At 33.2% G+C, this 24446-nt stretch overlaps 1 protein-coding gene across 2 annotated transcripts in view; it reads right to left on the reverse strand.

Annotated features, from left to right (window-relative positions):
- Positions 1 to 8945: 8945 nt before the first annotated feature.
- The window catches only part of LOC145327033 (uncharacterized), a 16546-nt gene continuing 1045 nt past the window's right edge, over positions 8946 to 24446 (reverse strand). Inside the window, exons 2-6 of one of the 2 annotated variants that reach the window (XM_080170526.1) lie at positions 24068 to 24138; positions 22454 to 22556; positions 11910 to 11973; positions 10744 to 10832; positions 8946 to 10207 (exon numbers count right to left, since the gene is read on the reverse strand). In XM_080170526.1, the coding sequence (XP_080026652.1) occupies positions 10037 to 10207; positions 10744 to 10832; positions 11910 to 11973; positions 22454 to 22556; positions 24068 to 24138 (498 nt within the window). In that variant the 3' untranslated portion in view covers positions 8946 to 10036. The remainder of the gene's footprint in view (positions 10208 to 10743; positions 10833 to 11909; positions 11974 to 22453; positions 22557 to 24067; positions 24139 to 24446) is intronic. The other variant, XM_080170527.1, reaches the window with a different exon arrangement.

Below are 24446 nucleotides of genomic sequence, written 5' to 3' on the forward strand. Positions count from 1 at the left end.
GGTCGGTTCGTTGACCCAGTAGGAGGATAGGGTTTGGGAAAAAAGGGGTATATGGGGGAGTATCGTTATTTTAGACAGCTGGGAGTATCACTTTATTAGAGTATATATGAAAATCTGGTGAAACATCCAAGTAATAAACATTGATGGTAAAAATATAAATTTTGCTAATTTTGATAATGTAGAAAATTTTGAAAACACTCTCACTTATACATGCAAGGAGGGAGGGGACTATGGAATAAAAATTTTACAACCCCTATAACATTTTGTAGATTTGGTTATATATTAGCAGTGTTCAAACTTTTGCACATATATTCTTGAATGGTGATTTTGTTTATCATAATTTGTGTGTTCCTTAAGATCCCTGAGCATCATATGTTTAATGTATATGTTTTAACCTTGTATTATAAGTTCATGGCAATTTGTTCTAAAGGTGCACTTTTCCATACTTGTTATATTAAAAAGCGAAGCTTCTCTATAATGTGTCTTGTATTGCATGATTAAATGGATATAGAATATACGTGGATATTATGACAGAGGAAAAACTGTCGACAATTTTGGTTGCTAACTGGAAATCATTTATTGGTCAGATCGTTCGTCCAGTAGGAGGGGAGGGGTGTGGAAAAGATGGTGGATGGGGGGTATAGTTATTTTAGCCAGCTACGTGTTTCACTTTATTAGAGTACATGATAATTTGATGTAAGATCCAGGCGATAAAAATCCATTCATGATTACCTGTTAAAAATGATGAGACTATATCGACATTTTATAATGTCAAGTATTTATATCGATCCTTTCCGAATTTGCTTATTTATTTGGTTCTCAGTTTAGAAGGAGAATCCTGTCCTAACGAGGTAACATCAGAGCTGGATCTTTAAATGTGTAGCCGTTGCCGTTTGCCGCTGCCAGAGGTACAGCCACTAAACCAATAGCGATGTTTAAATCAAATTGGCTACACGTATTTCTTTTATAAAAATAATTAATTTATTTTTGGGGTGGGCCATAGAAGATTTTAGAGATCCATATTTTTAGGATAGTTGGTATTGCACTGCTGTAAAATCTTTTAAAAATCCATGTTTTATTGGCAACACTGGCAGTGGCGACGGCAACGGCTACAGATACGGCTACGACTATGGCCACGGCTCAGGTCCCGCAACCAAGGATAACTAATCTAGGGGAGCAATGTTTCCTTCTATTTCCAAACAATTCGGGTATTAGATAAAACACACACCCTACTAACAACCAACCTTCAGATTGCACAACCTTTGTCTGAAAGTCTACTTGTTCAGTTCACCCTTTTTTTTGTCGTGGAAGCTTCTATTGGGCTCTAGCGGGATCTGGTGGCAAATCCGCTAGTTTCTTATAATTTTATCCCATTTGTTAGCTGCGTCACAAATGGACTGTATTATATTTGAATTACTTTCTACTTTAATTATCATTCTTAAATTATATTGTAGTGTACCCTCAACAAGAATAAATTTTACATTAAACAATGCATACTACGCGTTAAGAACAGTAAAAGATTCATCTAGGTCAGGTTTTAGGCTATTTGATGGAAAATATTTTTTCTCCAAAGATAATAATAACTTTTCAGTTATAGCTTCGAAACCGATTAAAATCAGCAATACTGAAAAATCATGTAAAGCATTGTATTACAGCCAATTTTCTACCGATATAATTATAAAAATCATGTATTAATACCAGTTTTGTTAGTCCTTTAGGTTTTAATCTTTCAGTTTTTTATCTTAATATCCGCAAAAGGCTGTCAATAATACGATGCGATAATTAATTATTTCTTGGTGATTTAATTCAATTTTAGTTTTAAAAGAAAAGTAAATGTTATTATTTTGTTTGGAAGGGGAGGGGGGTCGTTTTTCTAGGGGCGATTTCTCCAGGGAGATTAGAAAATCCATTTCCCAAAATAGTTATAAACCTTTACTGTAAAGGAGAACCATATAAGTTCAGCAGTTAGCGAGATCTTTCGGTACAGACCAAAAAGCTTACTACTTTATTTAAGTTTATTTAAAGACACTTTTCGCGGATATCAAAATGAAAAATTATAAGATTAAAAGCAGTTTTGTAAGTCCGGGTCTCCGGCACCGGGGGCTAACAAAACTGGTATTAATTAAATGATTTTTTATTTTGATATTCGTGGAAAATTGTCAATGATACATTAATATACATGATTTTTTAGTATGGCTGGGAACTGAGTGGGGGAAGCAAATCTTTATATAATAAACTTTGTGTGTTAATAACATAGAGTTTTGCACATTTGTTCCAGTGATCTAAAGGGATAAGACAATCTCCGATAAATCAATGTACATCCCCAATAATGATACACATAATTATCCCTTCTGTAGATTAAAATTATTGGTTGAAACGTTCGAACAATCAAATTATTAAAGCAATTAATCAAAGTCCCCAAAGTTGCTAAGCCAACGAATAAGAAAACGATATTATAAAACTTTGGGAACTAGTGTAATTAGCAGCCCCTTGTCCCCTCTCTGTGTGCATTTGTCCTATGTGTGTGAGAAAAGTTTTATTTACCACAACATAATAGATAAATGCACTTTAAGTAAATGTTTTTTCTTAAGTTTTTTTTCTAAAAAGTTCGAGTTTTTCTATAACTAACTTAGGTCTGATGTTCAGCTGATTACTTTTATTTATCGAATTGCAACGATTATAACATTATTTCTTATTGCCATAGTAATCACCATTAAAAAAAAAAACAAGTTTATATGAATTATTATTTCAGCTTTCGTAAATAAAAAGAAAATAGTTATTTCTCGCATCGTATTATAAACGGCTTTTCGCGTATATAGAATGTACAATTATAAGATTAAAATTAGTTTTTTTTAGCCCCGAGGTGCCGAAGGCACCGGCTAAAAAAACTGGTTTTAATCTTATGATTGTACATTTTTATATTCGTAGATTAAGCTGGATATAATACGATGCTAGACATAGTTTTTCGTATGGATGAGAACCGGTTGCTATCCACCGGATTCGAATGAATACGAGAAATCCTAATTAAAGATTTAAAATTAATACAATGATTCTAACAAGACTAAACTAAACAATTAAAACTATCCTGTACGGATAGACGGATGGGCCAACAAAAACTAAAATAAATCCTCGTAATAAAGTAAAAGGATGTTTGTTAGCCTGTTTGTCTGTCTATACCGAAAGATCTCGATAACTGCTGAACTGATTGGGTTCTCCTGCACAGTAAAGCTTCTCATAGGTCCTGGGAAGGTTTATAACTATTTTGGGGGAGGGTACAACAACCCTTCCAAGAGTAAACGCCCCTAGAACAAATTACCCCCTACCAAAAAAAAAATATTTCTAAAAAAAATGAAATTAAAAAAATGTGTTTTGGGATTCAACTCCCCTCTCAAGTGGAAGTTTGATAAATGAACAATATGTAGATGTAGAATACACGTGGATATTATGATAGGGGAAAATTGTCTTCAATTTATGTTGCTAACATGGACATCATTTATTGTTCAGTTTGTTAATCCAGTAGGAAGGGAGGGGTGTGAGGATACTGGGGGTGGATGGAGGGACCGTTAATTTGCCAGCTACAAGTTTCACTTTGTTAGAGTACATGATAAGCTGGTGTAAGATCCAAGTAATCATAAATCTATTAAATGAACGTACTATGTATAAATGGTAAGGAAATGAAGTAAGTTGAAGTATATTATGGCCTTTTAATGCAGGGAGTAAGGGAGGGGACAATGGATCGAATATTCAATTTTTAGGAGTCTCAGACTTTGGGTACTGGCTTAAAGGAAATGTGCAAGAATTTAGCAGTTTCTGACTGAGTTTGGGTACTAGCGCATGAAATGCAGCTACTCGTTGTGTTTGTTTTGAATATTGCAATTGGGAGAGGGAGAAGGGAAGTGGGGGCAAGAGAAATAACTACTCGTTGTGTTAGTTTTGAATGTAGCAGACGGGGAGAAGGGAGTAGGGAGTAGGGAGGTGGGGGCAAGGGAAATAAACAGAAAAAAAGGGGCAGTCATATTCTTGCCCAGCCAGCTAGCAGCTGGCCGGGTCCAATAATCTTGTAATATAAAAATAACACCATAAAACCTCAATATATTTTATCAAAAACAAGTTGTGATTTCACTTTACATGATGCTATGGAAATCTATTATTTAATTAACAATCCCTTTATAATTTCCTCCAAATTTATTGGATTAATCTGGATTTCATGGCCTTTCTTTGATAACTCTTATATTGAATTAATTGCCCATTTTCCCCTCCCTTACTCCCTACTTTTAATGGCACTCTTTACACAACTTTTTAAATTATTTCAGTTCTGTCTATGCCTTTTATATAAAGAAGATAAAAGTAAGAGATAAAGGTAAAAGAGAGAGCATTAAAAATTAAATTTATTATTAAAAACAGTGTGACTCAATTTTTTAATGTCTGTGCTTTTTTGTTAGAGAGGGAGGGGACACCGGGCTGTTTATTACACTATTATCAAAAGTCTTATAATAGCGTTTCCTATTCATTGGCTTAACAACCTTAGGGACTTTTATTTAATTTTGATTGGTTGGTTCATTTAGTAAAGTGTTCAAACATTAATTTTGTGTATCATCATTGGGGATGTATATTAATTTATCGGTCATTGCCTTATCCCTGCAGATTCCTGATATTTTGGGCTTATTTAGCACAGAAACTAACCTTATTATTGGAATTTATCGAAAATAAGGAGGGATTAGGAATTAGACTAATAAAGACAATATGGAAAATTGTCTGTAATACGATGCTATACTTTATTTTTCAGTATAGCTGAGAACCGATTTTAATCCTGCAATTGTTAATCGGATTAAAAGCCATAGTGAAAAATAATTTGCTTAATCCTTTGTGGCTGAGATAAAAAAAGGTTTATTTTGAAAAGAAAAACTAAGCTTAGAGTTAATCCTGTAAATCTGGCACTAATTTTATTATTTCTATTTTAATATTCATGGAAAATTGTCTGTAATACGATGCTATACATGATTTTTCAGCGGATATTAATCGGATTCAAAGCAATACTGGAAAATAATTTGCTTAACCCTTTGTTGCTGAGATAAAATAAGTTTATTTTGAAAAGAAAAACTAAGCTTATAGTTAATCCTGTAAAAGTTACATACATTACAAAACAAAATTACTCTCATTGTTTTTTTTCCTCTCAAGAATGGATATAGAATACAGGTGGATATATTAATCGGAAAAATTGTCGTTAATTTAGGTTGCTAAAATGAAACCCCTTTAAAGGTCAGTTCGTTCATCCAGTAGGAGGGGAGGGGATGGGGTAATGGGGTGGATTGGGGGTACCGCATCGTGTTTCTCTTTATTGGAGAACATGAAAAATCTGGTGTAAAATTAATGTAATAATAAATCCAATCAATTGTTTCAAGATAAAACGAAAATATACAATGATTTTGTTATTTTGGAAGTCATAAGTTTATTAAAAAAATTATATAAATAGTAAGTTTTTTGTTTGTTTGTAGCTTAAGATTTCGATGGCTACTGAACCGATTGAGTTTTTCATTTTTTGGAAGCTTCACAATGGTTTTGGGATGGTTTTAGGCTAAATTTATGCAGTACCACTAGACTCTAAAGGCGAATCCGCAAATGAAATAAAAGCAAACAAGGTTGACAAAATCCATTAGTAGCGAACACCAAAAAAATATTACCTGTAACCTTTACATAAAAATCAGTAATTTATTTTAATATGATCTGAGAAAATTACGGTCTGACAAAACTGAATTATAGAGTAGCTTTGCTTTTAAATTAGCCATTTAGTAAATTTAAACCTATTTTTTTATGCTTTCAGCAAAAAGAAAAGAAAGTACGAATTTGATTTGGGGTTTGGTTTCACCCCTTTACACCCCCCTTCTATCAAATTCAAAGCTCCTTCAAAGCACATATTTGACTTTGAATTTTACCAAAATTTTCGTTCTTGATTGAATGCATTTTTTTTAACTAACATGTTGAACACATTTGTTTCACATGTATCTGTATAATCAGGGATACAAAGAGATCAGACAATGGCCGATAGATTAATGTACATCCTCAATGGTGATACACTAAATTATTTCTTATAAATAATTTAGATAATGTAGTGGTTGAAACGACTGGTCACTCAACTTAGTTAACCACCAAATTAAAATTTAATAAAAAGCCCCCAAAGTTGTCAAGACAACGAATATGAAAACGTTATTATAAAACTTTGGGGACTAGTGTCATAACAGTCCAATGTCCCCTCAATCCCTGATCTTTATAATGGAGTTTCTATGACTACAACATTTTCTCAAAACTTTTCTTTGGGTAATTTCCTTTTAACTTGATTAGATCCATTTTAATCCTTGAAACAAGGAAAATTAAACCAGAGGTCCTGTATGATGATTAGTTGAGGTTTTCCCTTAGAGGGTTCTTGAAAAAAGTAGCCTCTGACAAAGTAGCCTCCTGACAAAGTAGCCTCCAAAGGAAAATAGCCTCAACTGATAATAATGATCATTGCCGCAGCGGAAAACAGTAAAAGTGTCGAACTATGACGTCAGAAAGAATTAACAATTAACCAATAAGAAGCCAGTATTCACTGTGGTAAAATATATAGCGGCCTCTCATTGGTCAGTTGTTAATTTTTTCTGACGTCATAGTTCGACACTTTTACTGTTTTCCCACAGCGCTCTACCAACCACAAAATTCTAAGCGGCTACTATTCTTAAGTAAATGTCCTGAGGCTACTTTGTTTTAGAGGCTACTTTGTCCGGAGACTACTAAATGTCCGAGGCTACTTTGTCCGGGGCTACTTTGTCAGAGGCTACTCTAAGAATACTTGAGGCAATGGGGGGGGGGGGGGGGGGGGCAAAATCGTTCCTTCAGTGTACACTTTTTTTAAACGGAAAAGGAAAAGGTGGGTATTTTTTTCAGTTGTCAATTTCTTATATCATAAATTATTTTATGACAGAGAAATAATTATCGTCATTAGCTTGCTAACATGAACCAATGTTATTGGTCAGTTCGTTCATCCAGTAGGAGGGGAGGGTATGTGGTAAAGGAGATGAAAGAGGGCTAGAAATGTTTTAGCCAGCAGCGTTTTTTACTTTATAAGAGCTCATGAAAATCAGGTGTAAGATCCAAGTAATAATATATCCATTCAAAGGGTGGGTTGTTAAGTGCCACAAGATAACACAAAAAGGAAACTTTCCTTTTTTTGCACTCAACAAGTTTCATTTTCTTGTGAATTTAAAGTTTTTTTCTTTTTCTGTGTACATATGTTCTGTTCATTTATGTTTATACCAAGAACCAAAAGTGTATTAATACAATACAAAGAAAGAATATAAAATAGAATCCTTTTTTTCCACAAGAGTTATATAAGTAATCAAATTTGAGGCCTTTTTCTGGTATTTTTGAAGTGTATTACAGACAGAACTTCAAACAGAAAAAAATTATTTTTTTTCGGAAAGAAATTACTCAACCGTTATGAACTTCAGTGAATTATAGCAATAAACATTATTAAATTAAGATATATTCCAGGTATTTTTGCCAATATTTTTAACATTTTTTCAAATTACATCCATATTTTTTTCATTTTCAATGTACAGGCGAAAGTACATCCACTGTACTTTTACTAGCTGCAATGGCTGTACCCCGACATTGGATATATAATATACGTGTATGACAAGAGAAAAATAGTCGTCAATATAGGTTGCTTAGATGGGCATTATTTATTGGTCAGTTCATTCATTAAGTAGGAGCGAAGGGGATGGTATAAAGGTGGCGGATCGTTATTTTAGCCTGCTACAATTTTCACTATTAGAGTACATGATAATCTGGTGTAATGTCCATTTGTAAGCCTCGCCAAAAAGCTATTAGGTTTTCGGTGGGTAGTTGCAATCTCAAGACAATAAAAAGTTTTTTTTTGTTGTTTTTAACAAATCCCGAAAAGAAAATATATAAGGTGACAACTTTCCATTTACTTTCTGTTTAGTCCTGTATTAGAATTTATGCATTTACATTTTATTTTTGACCAAAATTAAAAATTTCAACCTAGAAGCATTGTTAGCCATGTGAATATACGTGAATATTAAGACAGGAAAAAAATTTGTAGTCAATTTAGGCTAATATGAACCTCATTTATTGGTCAGTTCTTTCATTCAGTAAGAGAGGATGGAGGTAAAGGGTGCAAAGGAGGGCGATCGCTATTTCAGTCAGCTGCAAGTTTTACTTTATTAGAGTACATGAAAATCTGGTGCAACATCCAAGTAATAATAAATTGATTTGCCTGACATATGAAGGACTAAGCTTTTTTCTGAGATTTAAAAAAAATAAATTGCACAGCGCTACTTAGAGTTATCATTATCCTTGTTTATTTTTAAAAAATTGACACAAGTGAACAGGGACTCAAATCAAACAAATTTATAATTAAAAAACCGGATTCACTGCAGTTCATGGTAAAATATTGCTGGTAACAAATATTGCCAAAAATCTATGAATTTTAAAGGCTGCTAGCTGCTAAACGGCTGAACGTACAGATCATACCCGCACACCATTTCAAGCGGTATAAGAAGGCCTACATATAATCTGGAATAGCCAAGATCCAATGATGCACAGGGAAAGCTTCACTGAAGAAAAAACGCGTAAAATAGGCCTTTTTCGCGCATTTCTCTGCACTGCGAGATAATTAAGCATTATTGATTTATGGCTATTCCAGATTATTTGTAGGCCTTCTTATGCCGCTTATAACAGTGTGCGGGAATGATCTGTACGTTTAGCCGTTTGGCAGCTAGCAGCCTTTAAAATTCATAGATTTTTGGCAATATTCGTTACCAACAATATTTTACGTGAACTGCAGTAGATTCAAAAAACCTGAAGTAGTTACTATGATTCATTATAAAATTTATTTAATATAACAATACAACCAATTTTTTTCAATTCATTTATCTACTATATCATTTTTATTGAACCGGTATAGTTATTCTTAATCTTATTTACAAATTATAAACATTAATTCATATAAAAGAAGGTTTTTGATTATTTGTTAAAATCAAACTAGAAATAAAGTGATTTCCTTTAAAGTGTCCGTCCAACTTTGAATCTCCATTCCCTGTTTTTAAAATAAATTTAAAATATTGTGGGGGAGGGCCTAACCCTTTTGGCCATTACATTCTTACCCTAACCCTGTGGGCTGTAAGTGTACAGTGCCCAAAATAACCTAACCTAACTTGGCATAAAGAAATAAAAAAAGAATATATCTCCCCCCCCTTCATTTTCAATTTATTTTAAAATAAGTGGGGTTTCTGTTCTCGACTAGGAACTTTTAAGGGAAACCGTCAAACAAAAATTGAACAATAGTATCTTGTTTAGAATTACAACCTTGTTTTTTTATTGAAACTAAATATAGGTATATCACTTTTCATTTGGCAAGTTTTAGTTAAAAACATGTTTAAACAGTTTATTATACTTTTAAAGTATCTTGAAATTAAGACAGAATATTTATTCCAGTATGGATTCCAATCCGATTAATATCCAATAGATAAGAACCGGTGCTTAGCCATACTGAAAAATTATGTATAGCATTGTTTTACAGACCATTATCAACGAATATTAAATTAAAATCATAAAATTAACACCAGTTTTGTTAGTCCGGGCCTCGTGATTTTTCAGTATTGCTACGAACCGGTTCTAATCTAGTAGCGGTTATTAATCGGTTTCTAAGCCATACTGGAAAATATTATAAAAAGGTAGGCGTTTTTATTTTCCTAAAGGGATAATGACAACAAAAATGAAAATCTTTGGGAAAATTTCTAAACATTTAATAAACTTTGAATAGACTTTATTAAATTTATTTAAATTAACACATTAATTTCATCTTTCAAAACTGAAAACTTAGAACATAACTGAAATTATATAAGATAATTTTTGCAACCTTCTAATTTTAACATAAAACTGTTATTCATATCACTCTGCAATTAACTGCATTTTTGGCGCCTCTGAAAGTATCAGATTTAGTTTTAATGTCTGCGCTTTGTAAGTCTTTGCTGCTTCAAGCCAAAAACCCATCGCAGCTGCGCGTCTCTATGAGATGCAGCTGCTCAGTGCTCCGCTCCCCGACAGCTGCCTCTAGAAGGTATTCTCCGCTGCGAGCCGCCATGGAGCCTGCCCCATGGCCAAGAGTAAAATCGCCACCCTGGGAGCTGCGCCGGTAACTTAGAATCTGTAAATAATATATATATTAAGGATTAGTTAAAAACAAGAAAATACAATTCATAATTAACGTACCTTACTAGTAAACTCCAGGTGTAATACATACATTCACTTACCTTACTAGTAACCTCCAGATATAATACATCCATTTACTTACCTTACTGGTAAACTGTGGTGGCGAACTAAGATCTTGTGTATTTGTACTGGAGGTTTCTCTAAACTCCAGATATAATACATCCATTCACTTACCTTACTAGTAAACTCCAGGTATAATACATCCATTCACTTACCTTACTAGTAAACTCCAGGTATAATACATCCATTCACTTAACTTACTAGTAAACTCCAGGTATAATACATCCATTCACTTACCTTACTAGTAAACTGTGGAGGAGAACTAAGATCTTGTGTATTTGTACTGGAGGTTTCTAAAAACTCCAGATATAATACATCCATTCACTTACCTTACTAGTAAACTGCAGGTATAATACATACATTCTCTTACCTCACTAGTAAACTCCGGGTATAATACATCCATTCACTTACCTTACTAGTAAACTGTGGAGGAGAACTAAGATCTTGTGTATTTGTACTGGAGGTCTCCCTATCCTCCAGATATAACATGCTCCCCAAATCTAAATACATAAATTTATAAATTAAAAACCCAATATTTTCATAAAGACATAAAAGGATTTCTTTTGTAAATAGTCTAATTATGATGTAATGTAACGAACGATCTTGTATTTTTTCTGATTATAGAAATTTATCTTTTTATGTATCAATTGTTGGGAAAAAATGATTAAAACAAGACAACATCCATAAGTAGAGATGCACCAAAAAGTCATTGATAAGAATACAGACAACTAGATTTATAGAGCATTTGTTAATATCAAGAATAGATTAATGGAGAAAAAATCACAAAACCTTTCTCATGTATTTTTTATATTTTTATTTTGTAGCATGACTGACAGGCAGACGAATATAGTAAATTACATACTGAATGCTCATGGGTATAAGTAATCCTCACAAAAAAATCACCAGTCTATCCTGAATAGTGGCTGAGAAAATCACATTTCTCCCGGACTAGCTGACTGTCGAAAATACAGGCAAAGTGAACAGGGGCGTCCAAGCTTTTTATTTTGGGGGGGGTAAAATTTTTTTAAGGGGGGGGTAATTTGGTTTTGGGGGGGGTAAAATGGCGCGCGAAGCGCGCCGCAAATTTTTTTTACCCCCCCCAAAATTTTTACCCCGGGGGTAAAATTTGCTTAGGGGGGGTAATTACCCCCCCTGAAATCTGTTGGCAGGGGTAAAATTTGTTTACCCCCCCCAAAATTTACCCCCGGGGTAAAATTTTTGGGGGGGGTAATTTAAATTTTATAAAAAATTTAGTATTAAAAATGCGCGCGAAGCGCGCAAAAATTTTTTTTGTTAGAGATTTTCTATTTTGGGGGGAGTATTTACCCCCCCAAAATGGTTTGGGGGGGGTAAATACCCCCCCCAAAATCGTTGGGGGTGCCTACGGCACCCCCAAGGTAGGGGTAATTTTTTTTTTGGGGGGGGTATTGTTCACAAAATTTTGGGGGTGCCTACGGCACCCCCAAAATCGTTTGGGGGTGCCAAATGGCCCATTACCCCCCCCCTTGGACGCCTATGAAAGTGAATTATAGAGTAGCTAAGTTCCTAAAAATGAATAATTGATACAAATTCTTTACCTATACCTGTTTGTGTAAATACTTGTCTCTTATTCCCAATACCATGATGACACGAGTCACAGCTCTAAATAAAATATTATATGATAATGGATATAAGATATATATGGATATAATGACAGGTAAAAACTTGTCTCTTATTCCCAATACCATGATGACACGAGTCACAGCTCTAAATAAAATATTATATCATAATGGATATAGGATATATGTGGATATATTGACAGGTAAATTATGGATATAAGATATATATATGGATATAATGACAGGTAAAAACTTGTCTCTTATTCCCAATACCATGATGACACGAGTCACAGCTCTAAATAAAATATTATATCATAATGGATATAGGATATATGTGGATATATTGACAGGTAAATTATGGATATAAGATATATATGTGGATAAATTGACAGGTAAATACTTGTCTCTTATTCCCAATACCATGATGACACGAGTCACAGCTCTAAATAAAATATGATATAAGATAATGGATATAGGATATATATGGATATATTGACAGGGAAATGCTTGTCTCTTATTCCCAATACCATGATGACACGAGTCACAGCTCTGAATATAAATATAATATGACTAGCCTACAGCTCACGTTGTTCGCTGGTCTGTAATGAAATATTTTAGCAGAAAATCTTACTTGAACTTTGTATGTCTGTCTGGTACAAAATCAGAATTATGATTTACTTAAAATTAAAAATGAAAAGCAAATTTGTATGTGAGGATTTCGCTGACTAAAAAGCATTATATATATTTAATTAACTTTGTCAGTCAGTCCGTCCATTATGCTAAAGTTTTAGTAATTAGATTTTATGGTATTTTATGTTTTAAGTTTACTGTATATATTTCTATTGACATCTAATGTTTTAACCATATTGTCCGTCTATTTTATTAGATTTTTTTGAACTTCACAAAGTTTGAGGATGTTATCATATGTTTCTTTGTACTCTAATTGAAATGTCTGTCTGTCTGTAAGAAACCGTAAAGAAGTAAACTCAACCTTTTTTTATGAAGGTTAAGATCTCAATAACTACTGAAGCAATTAGGTTCTCTATTTTAGGTAAGCTTTAAATAGGTTCCATGATGGTATTAGGCTATTTCATTTTCAGATGGTTTTGAGCTATTTTTTCTAGCCTGTTTCTGCCCCTTTTAATTGAGAGCCCCTGGATGCTAGGTACACATTCGCTAGTTTAAAATATTCTTATGCATTTAGAATAGAAAGAGATAAATATATTAACTTACACATAAAGATTACTTCAAGCTCAACTACTTACATTAGAATTTCTGTTCGGCTGATTTTAGTTATTTATTTTATAATAAAAGTCTTTGATACTATGAACGTATTAACATTCTGCCTCAGCGTTTTCTTGTTTTTAAAAAAAAAACCTCTCTCTAACTTGCTTTTTCTTCCATTTTCTTTTGATTTCTTAATTTAATCTTCAAATACGTATTTATAATAAAGCCATTTTCATTCTTTTAAAAATGCTATTTAAATTACGGAATTTATTTTCCAATATATATTTTTTTATAACCGTCAGGAAAGGGTTAAAATGTTTTTAATTTTTGTTTCAAAATTTGGACACATTAGGGAGGGGCGCTAGAATCAACTCATTTTAAAACTAAGTTTTCTTAAATTTACTATATTATGAATTTAAATTTTCTTTTTTAAGAATAGTAATAAAATACTTCAATATTACGTAAATAGCCAGATGAAATAAAAAAAATTTATTTATTCTTAATAAAGTAAAATATTGGGTTTTATTGTTCTGGGCAATGAGAGTTTATTATGGATTATTGGAGCACTATGAGTTTTAAACATTTATTCCTTGGAAAACTTGAGCTCGTTTATAGACATTTATTTCCTATATAGATCTGACATGGATCTTGAAGCAATAAAGCAGGCCCTTTTGTAAATGTTAAAAATTGGAAAAATCTATTAAATAAAAGTAATCGCAAATATACTTAGTAAATAATGGATATAGGATATATGTGGATATATTGACAGGTAAATTATGGATATAAGATATATATATGGATATATTGACAGGTAAATACTTGTCTCTTATTCCCAATACCAGGATGACACAAGTCACAACTCTATTGATTCTCATCCTATTATTTAGATTTAAATTATGGTTTTTGGCTATTTTGTTTTCAGATTTTAGTCTTTGAATGATTTTTAGGTATTTTCTAGCTCCTCTCTCTACCCTTTTAACAAGGATGACAACATCCATAAAAGCGAAGCTCTGAAACTGTAGGACAAACGAATATTAACACTTGTAGAGTGTCAGAACTGATAAGTTAGAATATAAATGTATAAAATTCGAAACAAAATTGTAAGTAAATTTGTCGAAAAATTGCTTGCATGCAGGATAATGTTTCAGGACATAATTACATTTTTAGGACTTGATTATAGAAATGATTCGCTTATAACATTGTACATTATTGTCCTAGAAATCAGTATTCCAAAAATCAGATCAATCTTATAATTATAATGCATAAAATAAAAAAAGTTAAAAATCAACATGTTTAAAATGTACGTACGGACATTCTGGTTTTGATTACAAAGTTGCTTTGCTTTCTAAATCGTACCTAACAACTACAGGAATCACCATGCAAAGTTTGAAATCTATAGGACAATTCGAACATGCCTTAATTAACGAAAAGAGCTAACCGTTACGGTTGTACGGACCGACCCTAATTATAGAAAAGCTTAACTTTTAAAAACAGAATATAGGATATGATAGAACAAGGAAAACAAAAGCTAAAAATCTAAAAGATGTCCTAAGATTAAATTTTAGCATTGAGAGCATGAAGCAAGACTCATTTCCTTAAACACATTAGGAAATTTTAAATTAAGTGTTTCTATAGAATAACAAAATAATTGAAATCGAGGAAGCAGGGTGGGGGGGGGGGGTATAATTTGCTCCAAGACTTTTTTGTTTAGTTTTCAAAATAAATTAAAAAAATTGTAAGGGTGATTTCTTTTGTAAAACCTTTCCTGGACCAATAAGAGGCTTCGCTGTAAAGAATAATCTTTTCAATTCAGCGGTTTGGGAGATCTTAAGCTAAAGATAGACACACATAATGGTAATTTTTATAATTATAAGAATGTAAGCCAAATATATTCAACAATATTTTTTAATCACAGGGCACTGTTATTAAAAAAATTGATAGTTATTTTTAAAGAATTTCTTAAGATTTTACCATAAAAGTCAAAACACATTGAAATTTAAATAAAAATTGTGGAATTGAACTCTTGATTTTGTTTGATATCCACATCAGATATAGAACAAATCTCTATTAATGGATATATTATTATTTGGATGTTACACCAGATTGTCAAATTCTAATAAAGTAAAACTTGTAGCGGGCTAAAAAAACGAGATCTCCCCCATCCAACACTTACCCCAACCCCTCTTCTCCTACTGAATGAACGAACTGACCAATAAATGACAGGGGACATAGCAACCAAAATTTTCCCCTGTCATATTATCCACGTATATTCTATATCCATTGATATAGAGCAAATCTCTATTTTACTTCAGGGATTTTGAGATTTGTATATGGATAAAAAGTTATTTTTTTCTAAACATATGATGATGGCTCTAGGGGGCTTGGTGTCGCTTTGGGTTCTAGACCTCTCCACACACCTTTTTTTTTTTTTTTTTTTTTTTTTTTTTTTTCAAGAAACAGAGATTTATTTAAAAGTTATAATTAATGTTGTTGTTGTTGAAATGATTTATTCTTACAGAAAAAAATCATACATGATAAAATAAGTAAAATACGAACTAAAAAAATGAATAAATTAGATATGTGTTAGTAGGTTAAGGGTTAGCTGTTATACATATAAAATATTAATAACTAGCATAATAAACTAAATACACAATTAAATTGATAATGTTTAAATTGGTTTGGTGTTTGAGTTTAGTTTGTTAGAGTTGGTTGGTTTGATTGATAGCAAGAATTTTGGGCAGGAGTAGATTATGGAGGTGGAGGGTCCCAGTTTAAGTTTACTGGGCTCTTTTGGGGACTTACAAAATTGAGGAAAAGTCAAAATTGTAAGGTAGTCTTATTATAAAAAGACTACAAGAGTTCTTGCCAGGATTTGAAAGTATCACTGTAATAAGCGAACCCGCCCCTAGGCTTTTGCGGGTGAAAATACCCCATAAAATATGGGGGAATCTGCACAAGAATAAAGGAAAAATATTTTCCCTTTCACACACACTAAAATAGATAATAAAAGCACAAAGGATTTCTAGCGGGTTTATAGATGTTGTAGGCACGTAGGTGTAGTTGAAGTTATGAGGAGGGGTTGTTGACAGAAGTTTGGAGGGGAGAGAGGTGGTGAGACTGTTGGTGAGGAGGAGGGGGGGGGGGGAGGTAGGTCATCTTGCGGGCGTCTAAGTTAAGCGTCATGGGGTTAAGTTACCAAACAATGTTTCCAAGAAAGGAAACAAAGGAAATCTAAAGATTTGAATAAAAGCTTGAGATGATGTAGCAGGAAAAAAAGCAGGCAGTCAGAAAACTGTTTCAAACATACACCGCTTGTGATTGCGGTGTAAAGCGTCCATTCGCCCATTAGACAACCAACCCTTTGATTGCATGACCTTTGTCTGAGAAGTCCTAACTGTGCATGGTAATAAGTTGCGCATAGTTTGGGCCAAGGCATTCCCCCTACTCTAACTATTTATGTCGCGCACCTGACATAGTAGCAGTAGGAACTATTTTTAACGTTTTTAGTTATGACGCGGTGTTAAACCGAGATTCGAACCTATCACCTCCCCGACGACGAGCTAGGCGCAACGTGATGAGCCACGGTCGCGGGTCTCGACATAACATGGGATGAATGAATGAATATAGAATACGTGGATATAATGACAGGTTAAAGGAAGCCTGCAAGAAATACCACGCTTTAACTGCTGAAAGACTGCCACAAGTAGACCCAATACCCCAAATTTGAAGCCTTCAGCTTCTATAACAAAAAAGTTCAAGGCATTTTAAGATGACATTTTATGTACATTAAATTTTTGAAAGAATTTCAATGTTAATGTTAGAAATTTTGAAATTAAACTACATGGCCTAGAAACAAAATTATAAGCTTATTTTTGTCACAAATTTAGATTGCCAGTAACTAATTATATTTTTACAATAAAAATACCCATTTTTATAGTCAAAATCATTTAAAAAAATTAAGTTTAACTTGCGTTGTACCGAGTGTACTGTAGCCAATCAGAAGGCTGAATCAGCTAAGCAACCAATCACAGCTGAGCTTGTATTGGTTTTCCCCTTTGTTTCCGCTATGTTTTTTGTTTAAAAATGTAATTTAAATCGAATTTTTTTCAAAGATTTTGACTATGAAATGTGGTGTTTTTATTGTAAAAATGTAATCAGTTACCGGAAATCTAAGTTTCTGACAAAGATAAGGTTATGATTTTGTGTCTAGGCGACGTAATTTAATATTCTTTTTTTCGTTTATGAGCATTGGAAATCTTTCAAAATATTTATTGTACATAAAATGCTATTTTGAAATGCCTAGAACTTTTTTGTTATTGAAGCTGAAGGCTTTAAATTTGGGGTATTGGGTCTACTTGTGGCAGTCTTTCAGCAGTTAAAGCGTGGTATTTCTTGCAGGCGTCCTTTAAAGTTTGAAAATCTGGTGCAACATCCAAGTAATATATCGGTTTATATCAACTCCCCCCCTCTCTTTTCCCTGTGGCCCCCAAACCAAAGTATAAGTTCCAAAACAAAACTAATTTTGATAAAATTCAATGTCCGTGTGTCCATGAATTTCTTTAGACAAGCTAAAAGCATTTTCTTTTTGTTTTTCATTCCAGAGTTGCCGAAAATTTCAACAATAATAATGAGATGACAAAATAATTTTTTCTAGCTTTTTAGTAAAAAACCTTATTGGTAACATGATAGAATATAGCTCTTGACAGGGTGGGATAATAGATTTTTTTATCGCATCGTATTATAAACAGCTTTCCTCAGATATTGAAAAAATATGATAAAACCAGTTTTTTTTCCGAGGTGTTGAGGTTCCGGGCTGACAAAACTAGTATCAATTTTATTATTTTTTATTATAATATTAGGAGAAAATTGTCTGTTATACATGATTTTTCGGAATGGCAGTGAACCGGTTTCGAAGCCTTCCTGGAAAAATCAATCCTACATTACAATAATAAACTTATTAGAAAGCTAACCTTTCATACCTTTGATATGTATAGCATAGTATTACAGACAATTTTCCACGAATATCCAAATAAAAATCATGAAATAAATACTAATTTCGTTAGCCGGAGACTTTGGAACCTTTAGAGCCAACAAAACTAGTTTTTAGGTAGTATCCGCGTTAAGTTGAGTATAATACGATGCGATAAATTACTATTACTGGCTCTTATCAATGCTATATTGACAAAACGATTATAAAGTATTTGTAAAAAGATTTTAAAATTTATTTATATCTCAATATCTATTTGAATTGATATTTGGTAAAATCTATCCGAGATATTCAAGTATTTGGGAACTTTAACTTATAACTCAAGTGGTACACCCCACCATAGGCGTCCAAGGGGGGGGGTAATGGGCCATTTGGCACCCCCAAACGATTTTGGGGGTGCCTACGGCACCCCCAAAATTTTGTGAACAATACCCCCCCCCAAAAAAAATTACCCCTACCTTGGGGGTGCCGTAGGCACCCCCAACGATTTTGGGGGGGGGGGTATTTACCTCCCCCAAACGATTTTGGGGGGGTAATTACCCCCCCCAAAATAAATGTTCTTTAAAAAAATTTTTTTTGGGGGGGGTATTTACCCCCCCCCAAATTGAATGTTCTTTAAAAAAAATTTTACTGTCCAACCAGTTAAAACAGTTCTTAACCATGATAACAAAAATTTAATAGTTTGATCATGTTTTATTTGCTTGGGCCTTTATAAGGGCTAAAACCATCCCGGGGATCTATGATGTAATTGTAAAGCACTGAAGATTCCATAAAATAGATACCTAACTAAATTAAATATTTCATTAAATAATGAAAAAGAATTTCTATAGGCGATTTCTTTTGGGAGGATGTCAGGGTGTCTCAAAACTAGTTATAAAACTTACCAGGACCTATAAGACGCTTCACTTTAAAGTAAAATCATATTGGTTCATTGGTTAGTGAGTTAATTATTGTATTTTTATGTTCTAAAGAATGAGATACTACTATATATTTGAATAGTAGTGGCGCCCTTAGCATCTAAGAACTCGTGTTTTCTAAAGGGTAAAAAGGGAGGAGAAAAATAGCCTAAAACCACTCAAAGGATTGACCTATAATAGTGTGGAACCATCATGGGATCTATGTGAAGCTTTCCTAAAAAGGAGAACTCAGTATTAAAAGTAATGAAATCTGAAGCTATAGTCAAATAAACCTTACTTACTACTTTATGTTATAAGATAGTACTTATTATTAACTTAATAGATTAGGTAGGTGCTTTTTTTACATAATTAAATTACCCCCCAAAAATTTTACCCCCGGGGTAAATTAGTTTGGGGGGGGTAATTACCCCCCCCAACAGATTTGGGGGGAGTATTTACCCCCCCAACAGACTTTAGGGGGGGTAATTACCCCCCCCAATCAAATTTTACCCCCGGGGTAAAAATTTTGGGGGGGGTAAAAAAAAATTTCGGCGCGCTTCGCACGCCATTTTACCCCCCCCAAACACGAATTACCCCCCCCTAAAATTTTTTACCCCCCCCCAAAAAAAAGCTTGGACGCCCCTGCACCCCACCCTTAAAACCCATTCAGCCCGCCCCCATTTTTTTGTGACTTGAAATTCTTTTGTCCAACTAACCCTTTGATTGAAAGACTATTTCTGGATGTTCTAATTGTGTATGGTCATGAGTTGTGTTTGATTTATGCAAGAACAAATCACCTAATATATAAATTAATGTCGCGCACCATACATAACAGCAGTTTCTTTCGCAAGTGGCCGAGATTCGAACCTATCGCCTTTCCAGACAACGAACAGATGCGCCTCTTTGTTATGAAATGTTAATTTAACTTGGTCAACTAATGGATGTAGATTTAGAATGTACGTGGATATTATGAAAGGGGGAGAAATTGTCCTCAATTTAGCTTGGAACTCATTTATTTGTCAGTTTATTCACCCAGTTGGAGGGGACGGGATGGGATAAATGGATTGGATGGGGGAGGCGTTATTTTAGCCCGCTGCATGTTTTACTTTATTAGAGAACATGAAAATCTGGTGTAAGATTCAAGTAGTAATATATCCATTGCATTAGTCCGCTAGTGCTATAAAGAATTTTCCACGCGTATTTGTTTAAGATTTTGTGTATGTATGAAATATTTTACAATACCATCGCTTTTATTCACTCAGAATATCACATTTCTTTAAGATTTAGCGGCCTCATACCAAGGACACCTAAATTCAAAACTTTCACAAGAAGAATTTCATGTCTTTTTTTGAGGGGTTACCCAGGAAGTGAGGGGCATTGGGATGTTTATTACAATAGTCCCCAAAGTTTTCTTATTCTTTGGCTAAACATTTTCGTTTGATTGTTCAAACATTTCAACCACTGATTTTGATCTACAGATTTTTTGTATCATCATTAGGGATATAAATGAATTTATCGGCCATTGTCTAATCCCTTTAGATCCTTGGTATTAATATTCTAAACTTAAATAACTTATTTACGAGGTATGTGGTAAAAACTGACAAACCCAAACCCAAAAATAACTTTGCTTCAAAAAATGATATTTTGTAAATGTAATGTTTGGATAAATTTATTGCTTTGCTGGCTCAGGTTAAACTTTTTATTTATATTATGTAATACTACCTTTTATATTTATATTTATATACTCGCACTTTTACACATTATAGTGGCTTCGTCTCTAGTATCAAAGGGGATTTTGGGCTGTTTATTACACTAGACCCAAACGTTTTGTAGTAACGTTTTCTTTTTCGTTGGCTTAACAACTTTGAGGATTTTGATTGAATTATGAATGGTTAGTTTATTAAGTTGAGTGTTCAACCACTCATGTTCTCTTCAGAAAGGGTAATTTTGTGTACCATCGTTGACCGATTGACATATCAGTCTGGATACTTAAAGAAATGTTAGGTTTAAGTAAGATAGTGAATAATTTAAAAGTAACAGGATCTGTGTGTGTCTGTTTGTACCAGAGGATCTCGCTAACCGCTGAACCGATATAGTTCTCGTTTACAACGAAGCCTCTCATAGTTCCTAGGAAAGTATATGACTACTTTGGGGGAGTTTACCATCACCCCAAATCATGCAGAAATTGCAGTTAAACATTTTTTCCCAACAAAATTTCAGACATCTATCTCAATAAGCAGCTATAAAAATAATGTTTTACCTAAAATGTTTAAACGAACATGAGTCCTTATAATGGAAACTTTTTCCTGAAGCTACTTTGTCCTGAAGCTACTTTGTCTGAAGCTACTTTGTCTGAAGCTACTTTGTCCGAAGCTACTTTGTCCAAGATCCTTAAATTATGATTGTCTGGAAGAAGGTTGTGAATACTTAAATTTCCCCCTCCCCCCAAATGTTTACACCTTCCTGACAAAACCCTGTACACGCCATTGAATTAAATAGTAACATAGGTACTAAATAATTTTGTACACTACAAGTTAAGATTTTTTTTCTAAGAAAACAAATTATGTAAATAATTAGGTAGATACAATTAGAAAGATTATTCTTTTTTATTTTATTCTCATTAGCAGTAAATATTTCTTTAATATTTGGTATTTTGAGTTAAGCAAACATTTGATATAACAAATTAATATCCTAAAAATGTAATATTTAGTTTTATAAATTGATAAATACAAGCTTAGCTCAAAGAAGAAAAATTTAATGTGAAAAGAAAATTTGAGAAGTGAAAATTAGGCTAGAAAATATCTATTTATCTATAATAAAAAGAATGATGTCTGTACGTCTGAAACTTAAGATCTCGGTAACCGCAGAACCGATTAAAGAGCCCACCCCCTATTATATTTATTAAAACAATACACGAAACTAGTGTTAAAAGAGACTATCCACAAAAAACATACAGCTCAACAAAAGTTATTCTGATTAGATACATTGTTTTCCAAAAATAATTTTTTTTATTTTGCGTTTAATTTTGCCACAGAGTAAATTTGACAAGAGAAGTTATTTTTAAAAAATCTCAATAGCTTTAAGAACGATTTTATATAGGATTTGCCATTACCTCTTGTGGCTTCGCCCCTAGAGGTTCTGGGCGAAGCCACAAGGGGTCCTATAACAGACAAGGGATAAGACAATGACTTATAAATTTATGTACATCCCCAATGATGATAAACAATATATTTCTGTAGTTTTTAATTTGTGATTGAAACGTTTGGACACACAACTTAATGAACCAACCAATCAAAATTAAATGAAAGTCCTCCAAGTTGTTTAGCCTGACGAATAAGAAAACGTTATAACACTTTAGGGACTAATGTAATACACGGCCTAATGTCCTCTTCCTCCCATAATAAACATCTTACCTTTTTGTATTTGATAAATATTTTCTCACATCTGTAGGTGATGAAAGCACAGAATGTGAAGATTATGATAAGTAAACAGGTCACAGCTAGGATGGTTTCTGTCCTGAAATTTATCATTTATTGGTCAATTCGTTCATCGAGTAGACATGGAGGGGATGATGTAAAGGAGTAGGATAGGGTGTGGGGTAAGGGTTATCAAAGCTAGGATGGTTTCTGTCCTGAAATTTATCATTTATTGGTTCAATTCGTTCATCGAGTAGAAATGGAGGGGATGATGTTAAGGAGTAGGATAGGGAGTGGGGTAGGGGTTATCAAAGCTAGGATGGTTTCTGTTCTGAAATTTATCATTTATTGGCCAATTCGTTCATTAAAAGGGGAGGGGATGGTAAATATGGTGTGGGGGAGGGGGTTATCAAAGCTAGGATGGTTTCTATTCTGAAAATGGATGTACTATTGTACATTGTCAATATACGGGGACATTTGTGTCGTTAATTTAGGTTGCTAACATGGACATCATTTATTGGTCACTTCATTCATCCAGTAGAAGGGGAGGGGATGGGTTAAAAGGGGTGGATGGGGGAGGGGGGGGTATCGTTGTTATTTTAGTTTCAGTATATTAGAGTACATGATAATCTAGTGTGGGATCCAAGTATTTATTTTCCTTGTTTTCGCAGTGCTTGGATATATTTAAATTAAGTGGCCGAATCTAATAAATAGCAAAATATTATATTCAGTAATTATTACTAGAAACAGCAAGAATATTGCTAATTAATAAATGCATTGATGCTATAATCAGAGATCTAAAGGGATAAGACAATGGCTGATAAATCAATGTACATCCCCAATGCTAATACACAAAATTACCCCTTTAGTAGATTACATTTATTGGTTGAAACGTTTGGACACTCAACTTATGAATAGACCAACCAATAAAAATTCAACAAAAGTCCCCAAGGTTGTTAAGCCAACGAATAAGGAAAGGTTATTTTAAGACTTTGGGGACTAGTGTAATAAACAGCCCAATGTCCCCTCCTTCCCTGGGTTATAATGTTATATCAATATAATGCTTTTATTACAGTTTTATTATCATATCTCACAAGAAAGAAGTTATTTATAAACATTCTATACAATTAAGATAGTTTCTTTTCATAGATTCATAATTTATCAGATTTTAGGAAGCTTCTCCGTAAGTAATCTTTTTTGTCTGTGTTCTTTCGGAAACTTTTCCAGTATGGCTTCGAAACCGATTAATATCCACTAGATTAAAACTATTTCTCAGCCATGATGAAAACTCATGTATAACATCGTATTACAGAAATTTTCCATATATTTTCAAATAAAAATCACAAAATTAATATCCTAAGAGGCAAAAGTCCAAGGCTAATAAAACTTGTTTTAATCTTATAATTTTTCATTTTAATATCCGCTGAAAGATGCTATAATACGATGCGATAAATAAGTAGTCCTGATATCGGTATATCAGTCTCAGCTGTGTTTTGTTACTTTAAATACCATTCCCCTATTTTTTCAGTCACTTTTCACATTTGAATCTCTCATTTTGCCTTACCCTTTTCATATTGCAATTAACTTTTGGACTAATGCAAGCGGTTTTACCTGCCAGCAAATAATTCTATAAATTTAGCAAATGAGGAAGTTTCGGCTTTTTCTGTCTCCTCCCGTTCCACCTAAAATTTGAACAGAATTTTAATAAAATTTTTTGAAAACCAAAATTTCTTTTTTGTCATTTTATACAGCGGCTATATTCTAGAATTTAGGATAGGAAGTAAAATGAAATAGCCTAAAACCATCACAAAAACATTTAAATTTTAAAAAAGTAACTTAAACTATCCCAGGATCCATGTGTAGCTTAAATTAGGATATTTCTAAATCTAAATGTTAATGAGTTTGAAATAAAAAATCTTTAAAAGAAAGTTGAACGATGTCTATCTGTCCATCTGAAATTTTGGCAACCGTTAAACTGATATGGATCCAC

Source organism: Acartia tonsa, chromosome 8 (genome assembly GCF_053477335.1).
Source record: "Acartia tonsa isolate MP-2025a chromosome 8, ASM5347733v1, whole genome shotgun sequence".
Taxonomy (NCBI): Eukaryota; Metazoa; Arthropoda; class Copepoda; order Calanoida; family Acartiidae; genus Acartia; species Acartia tonsa.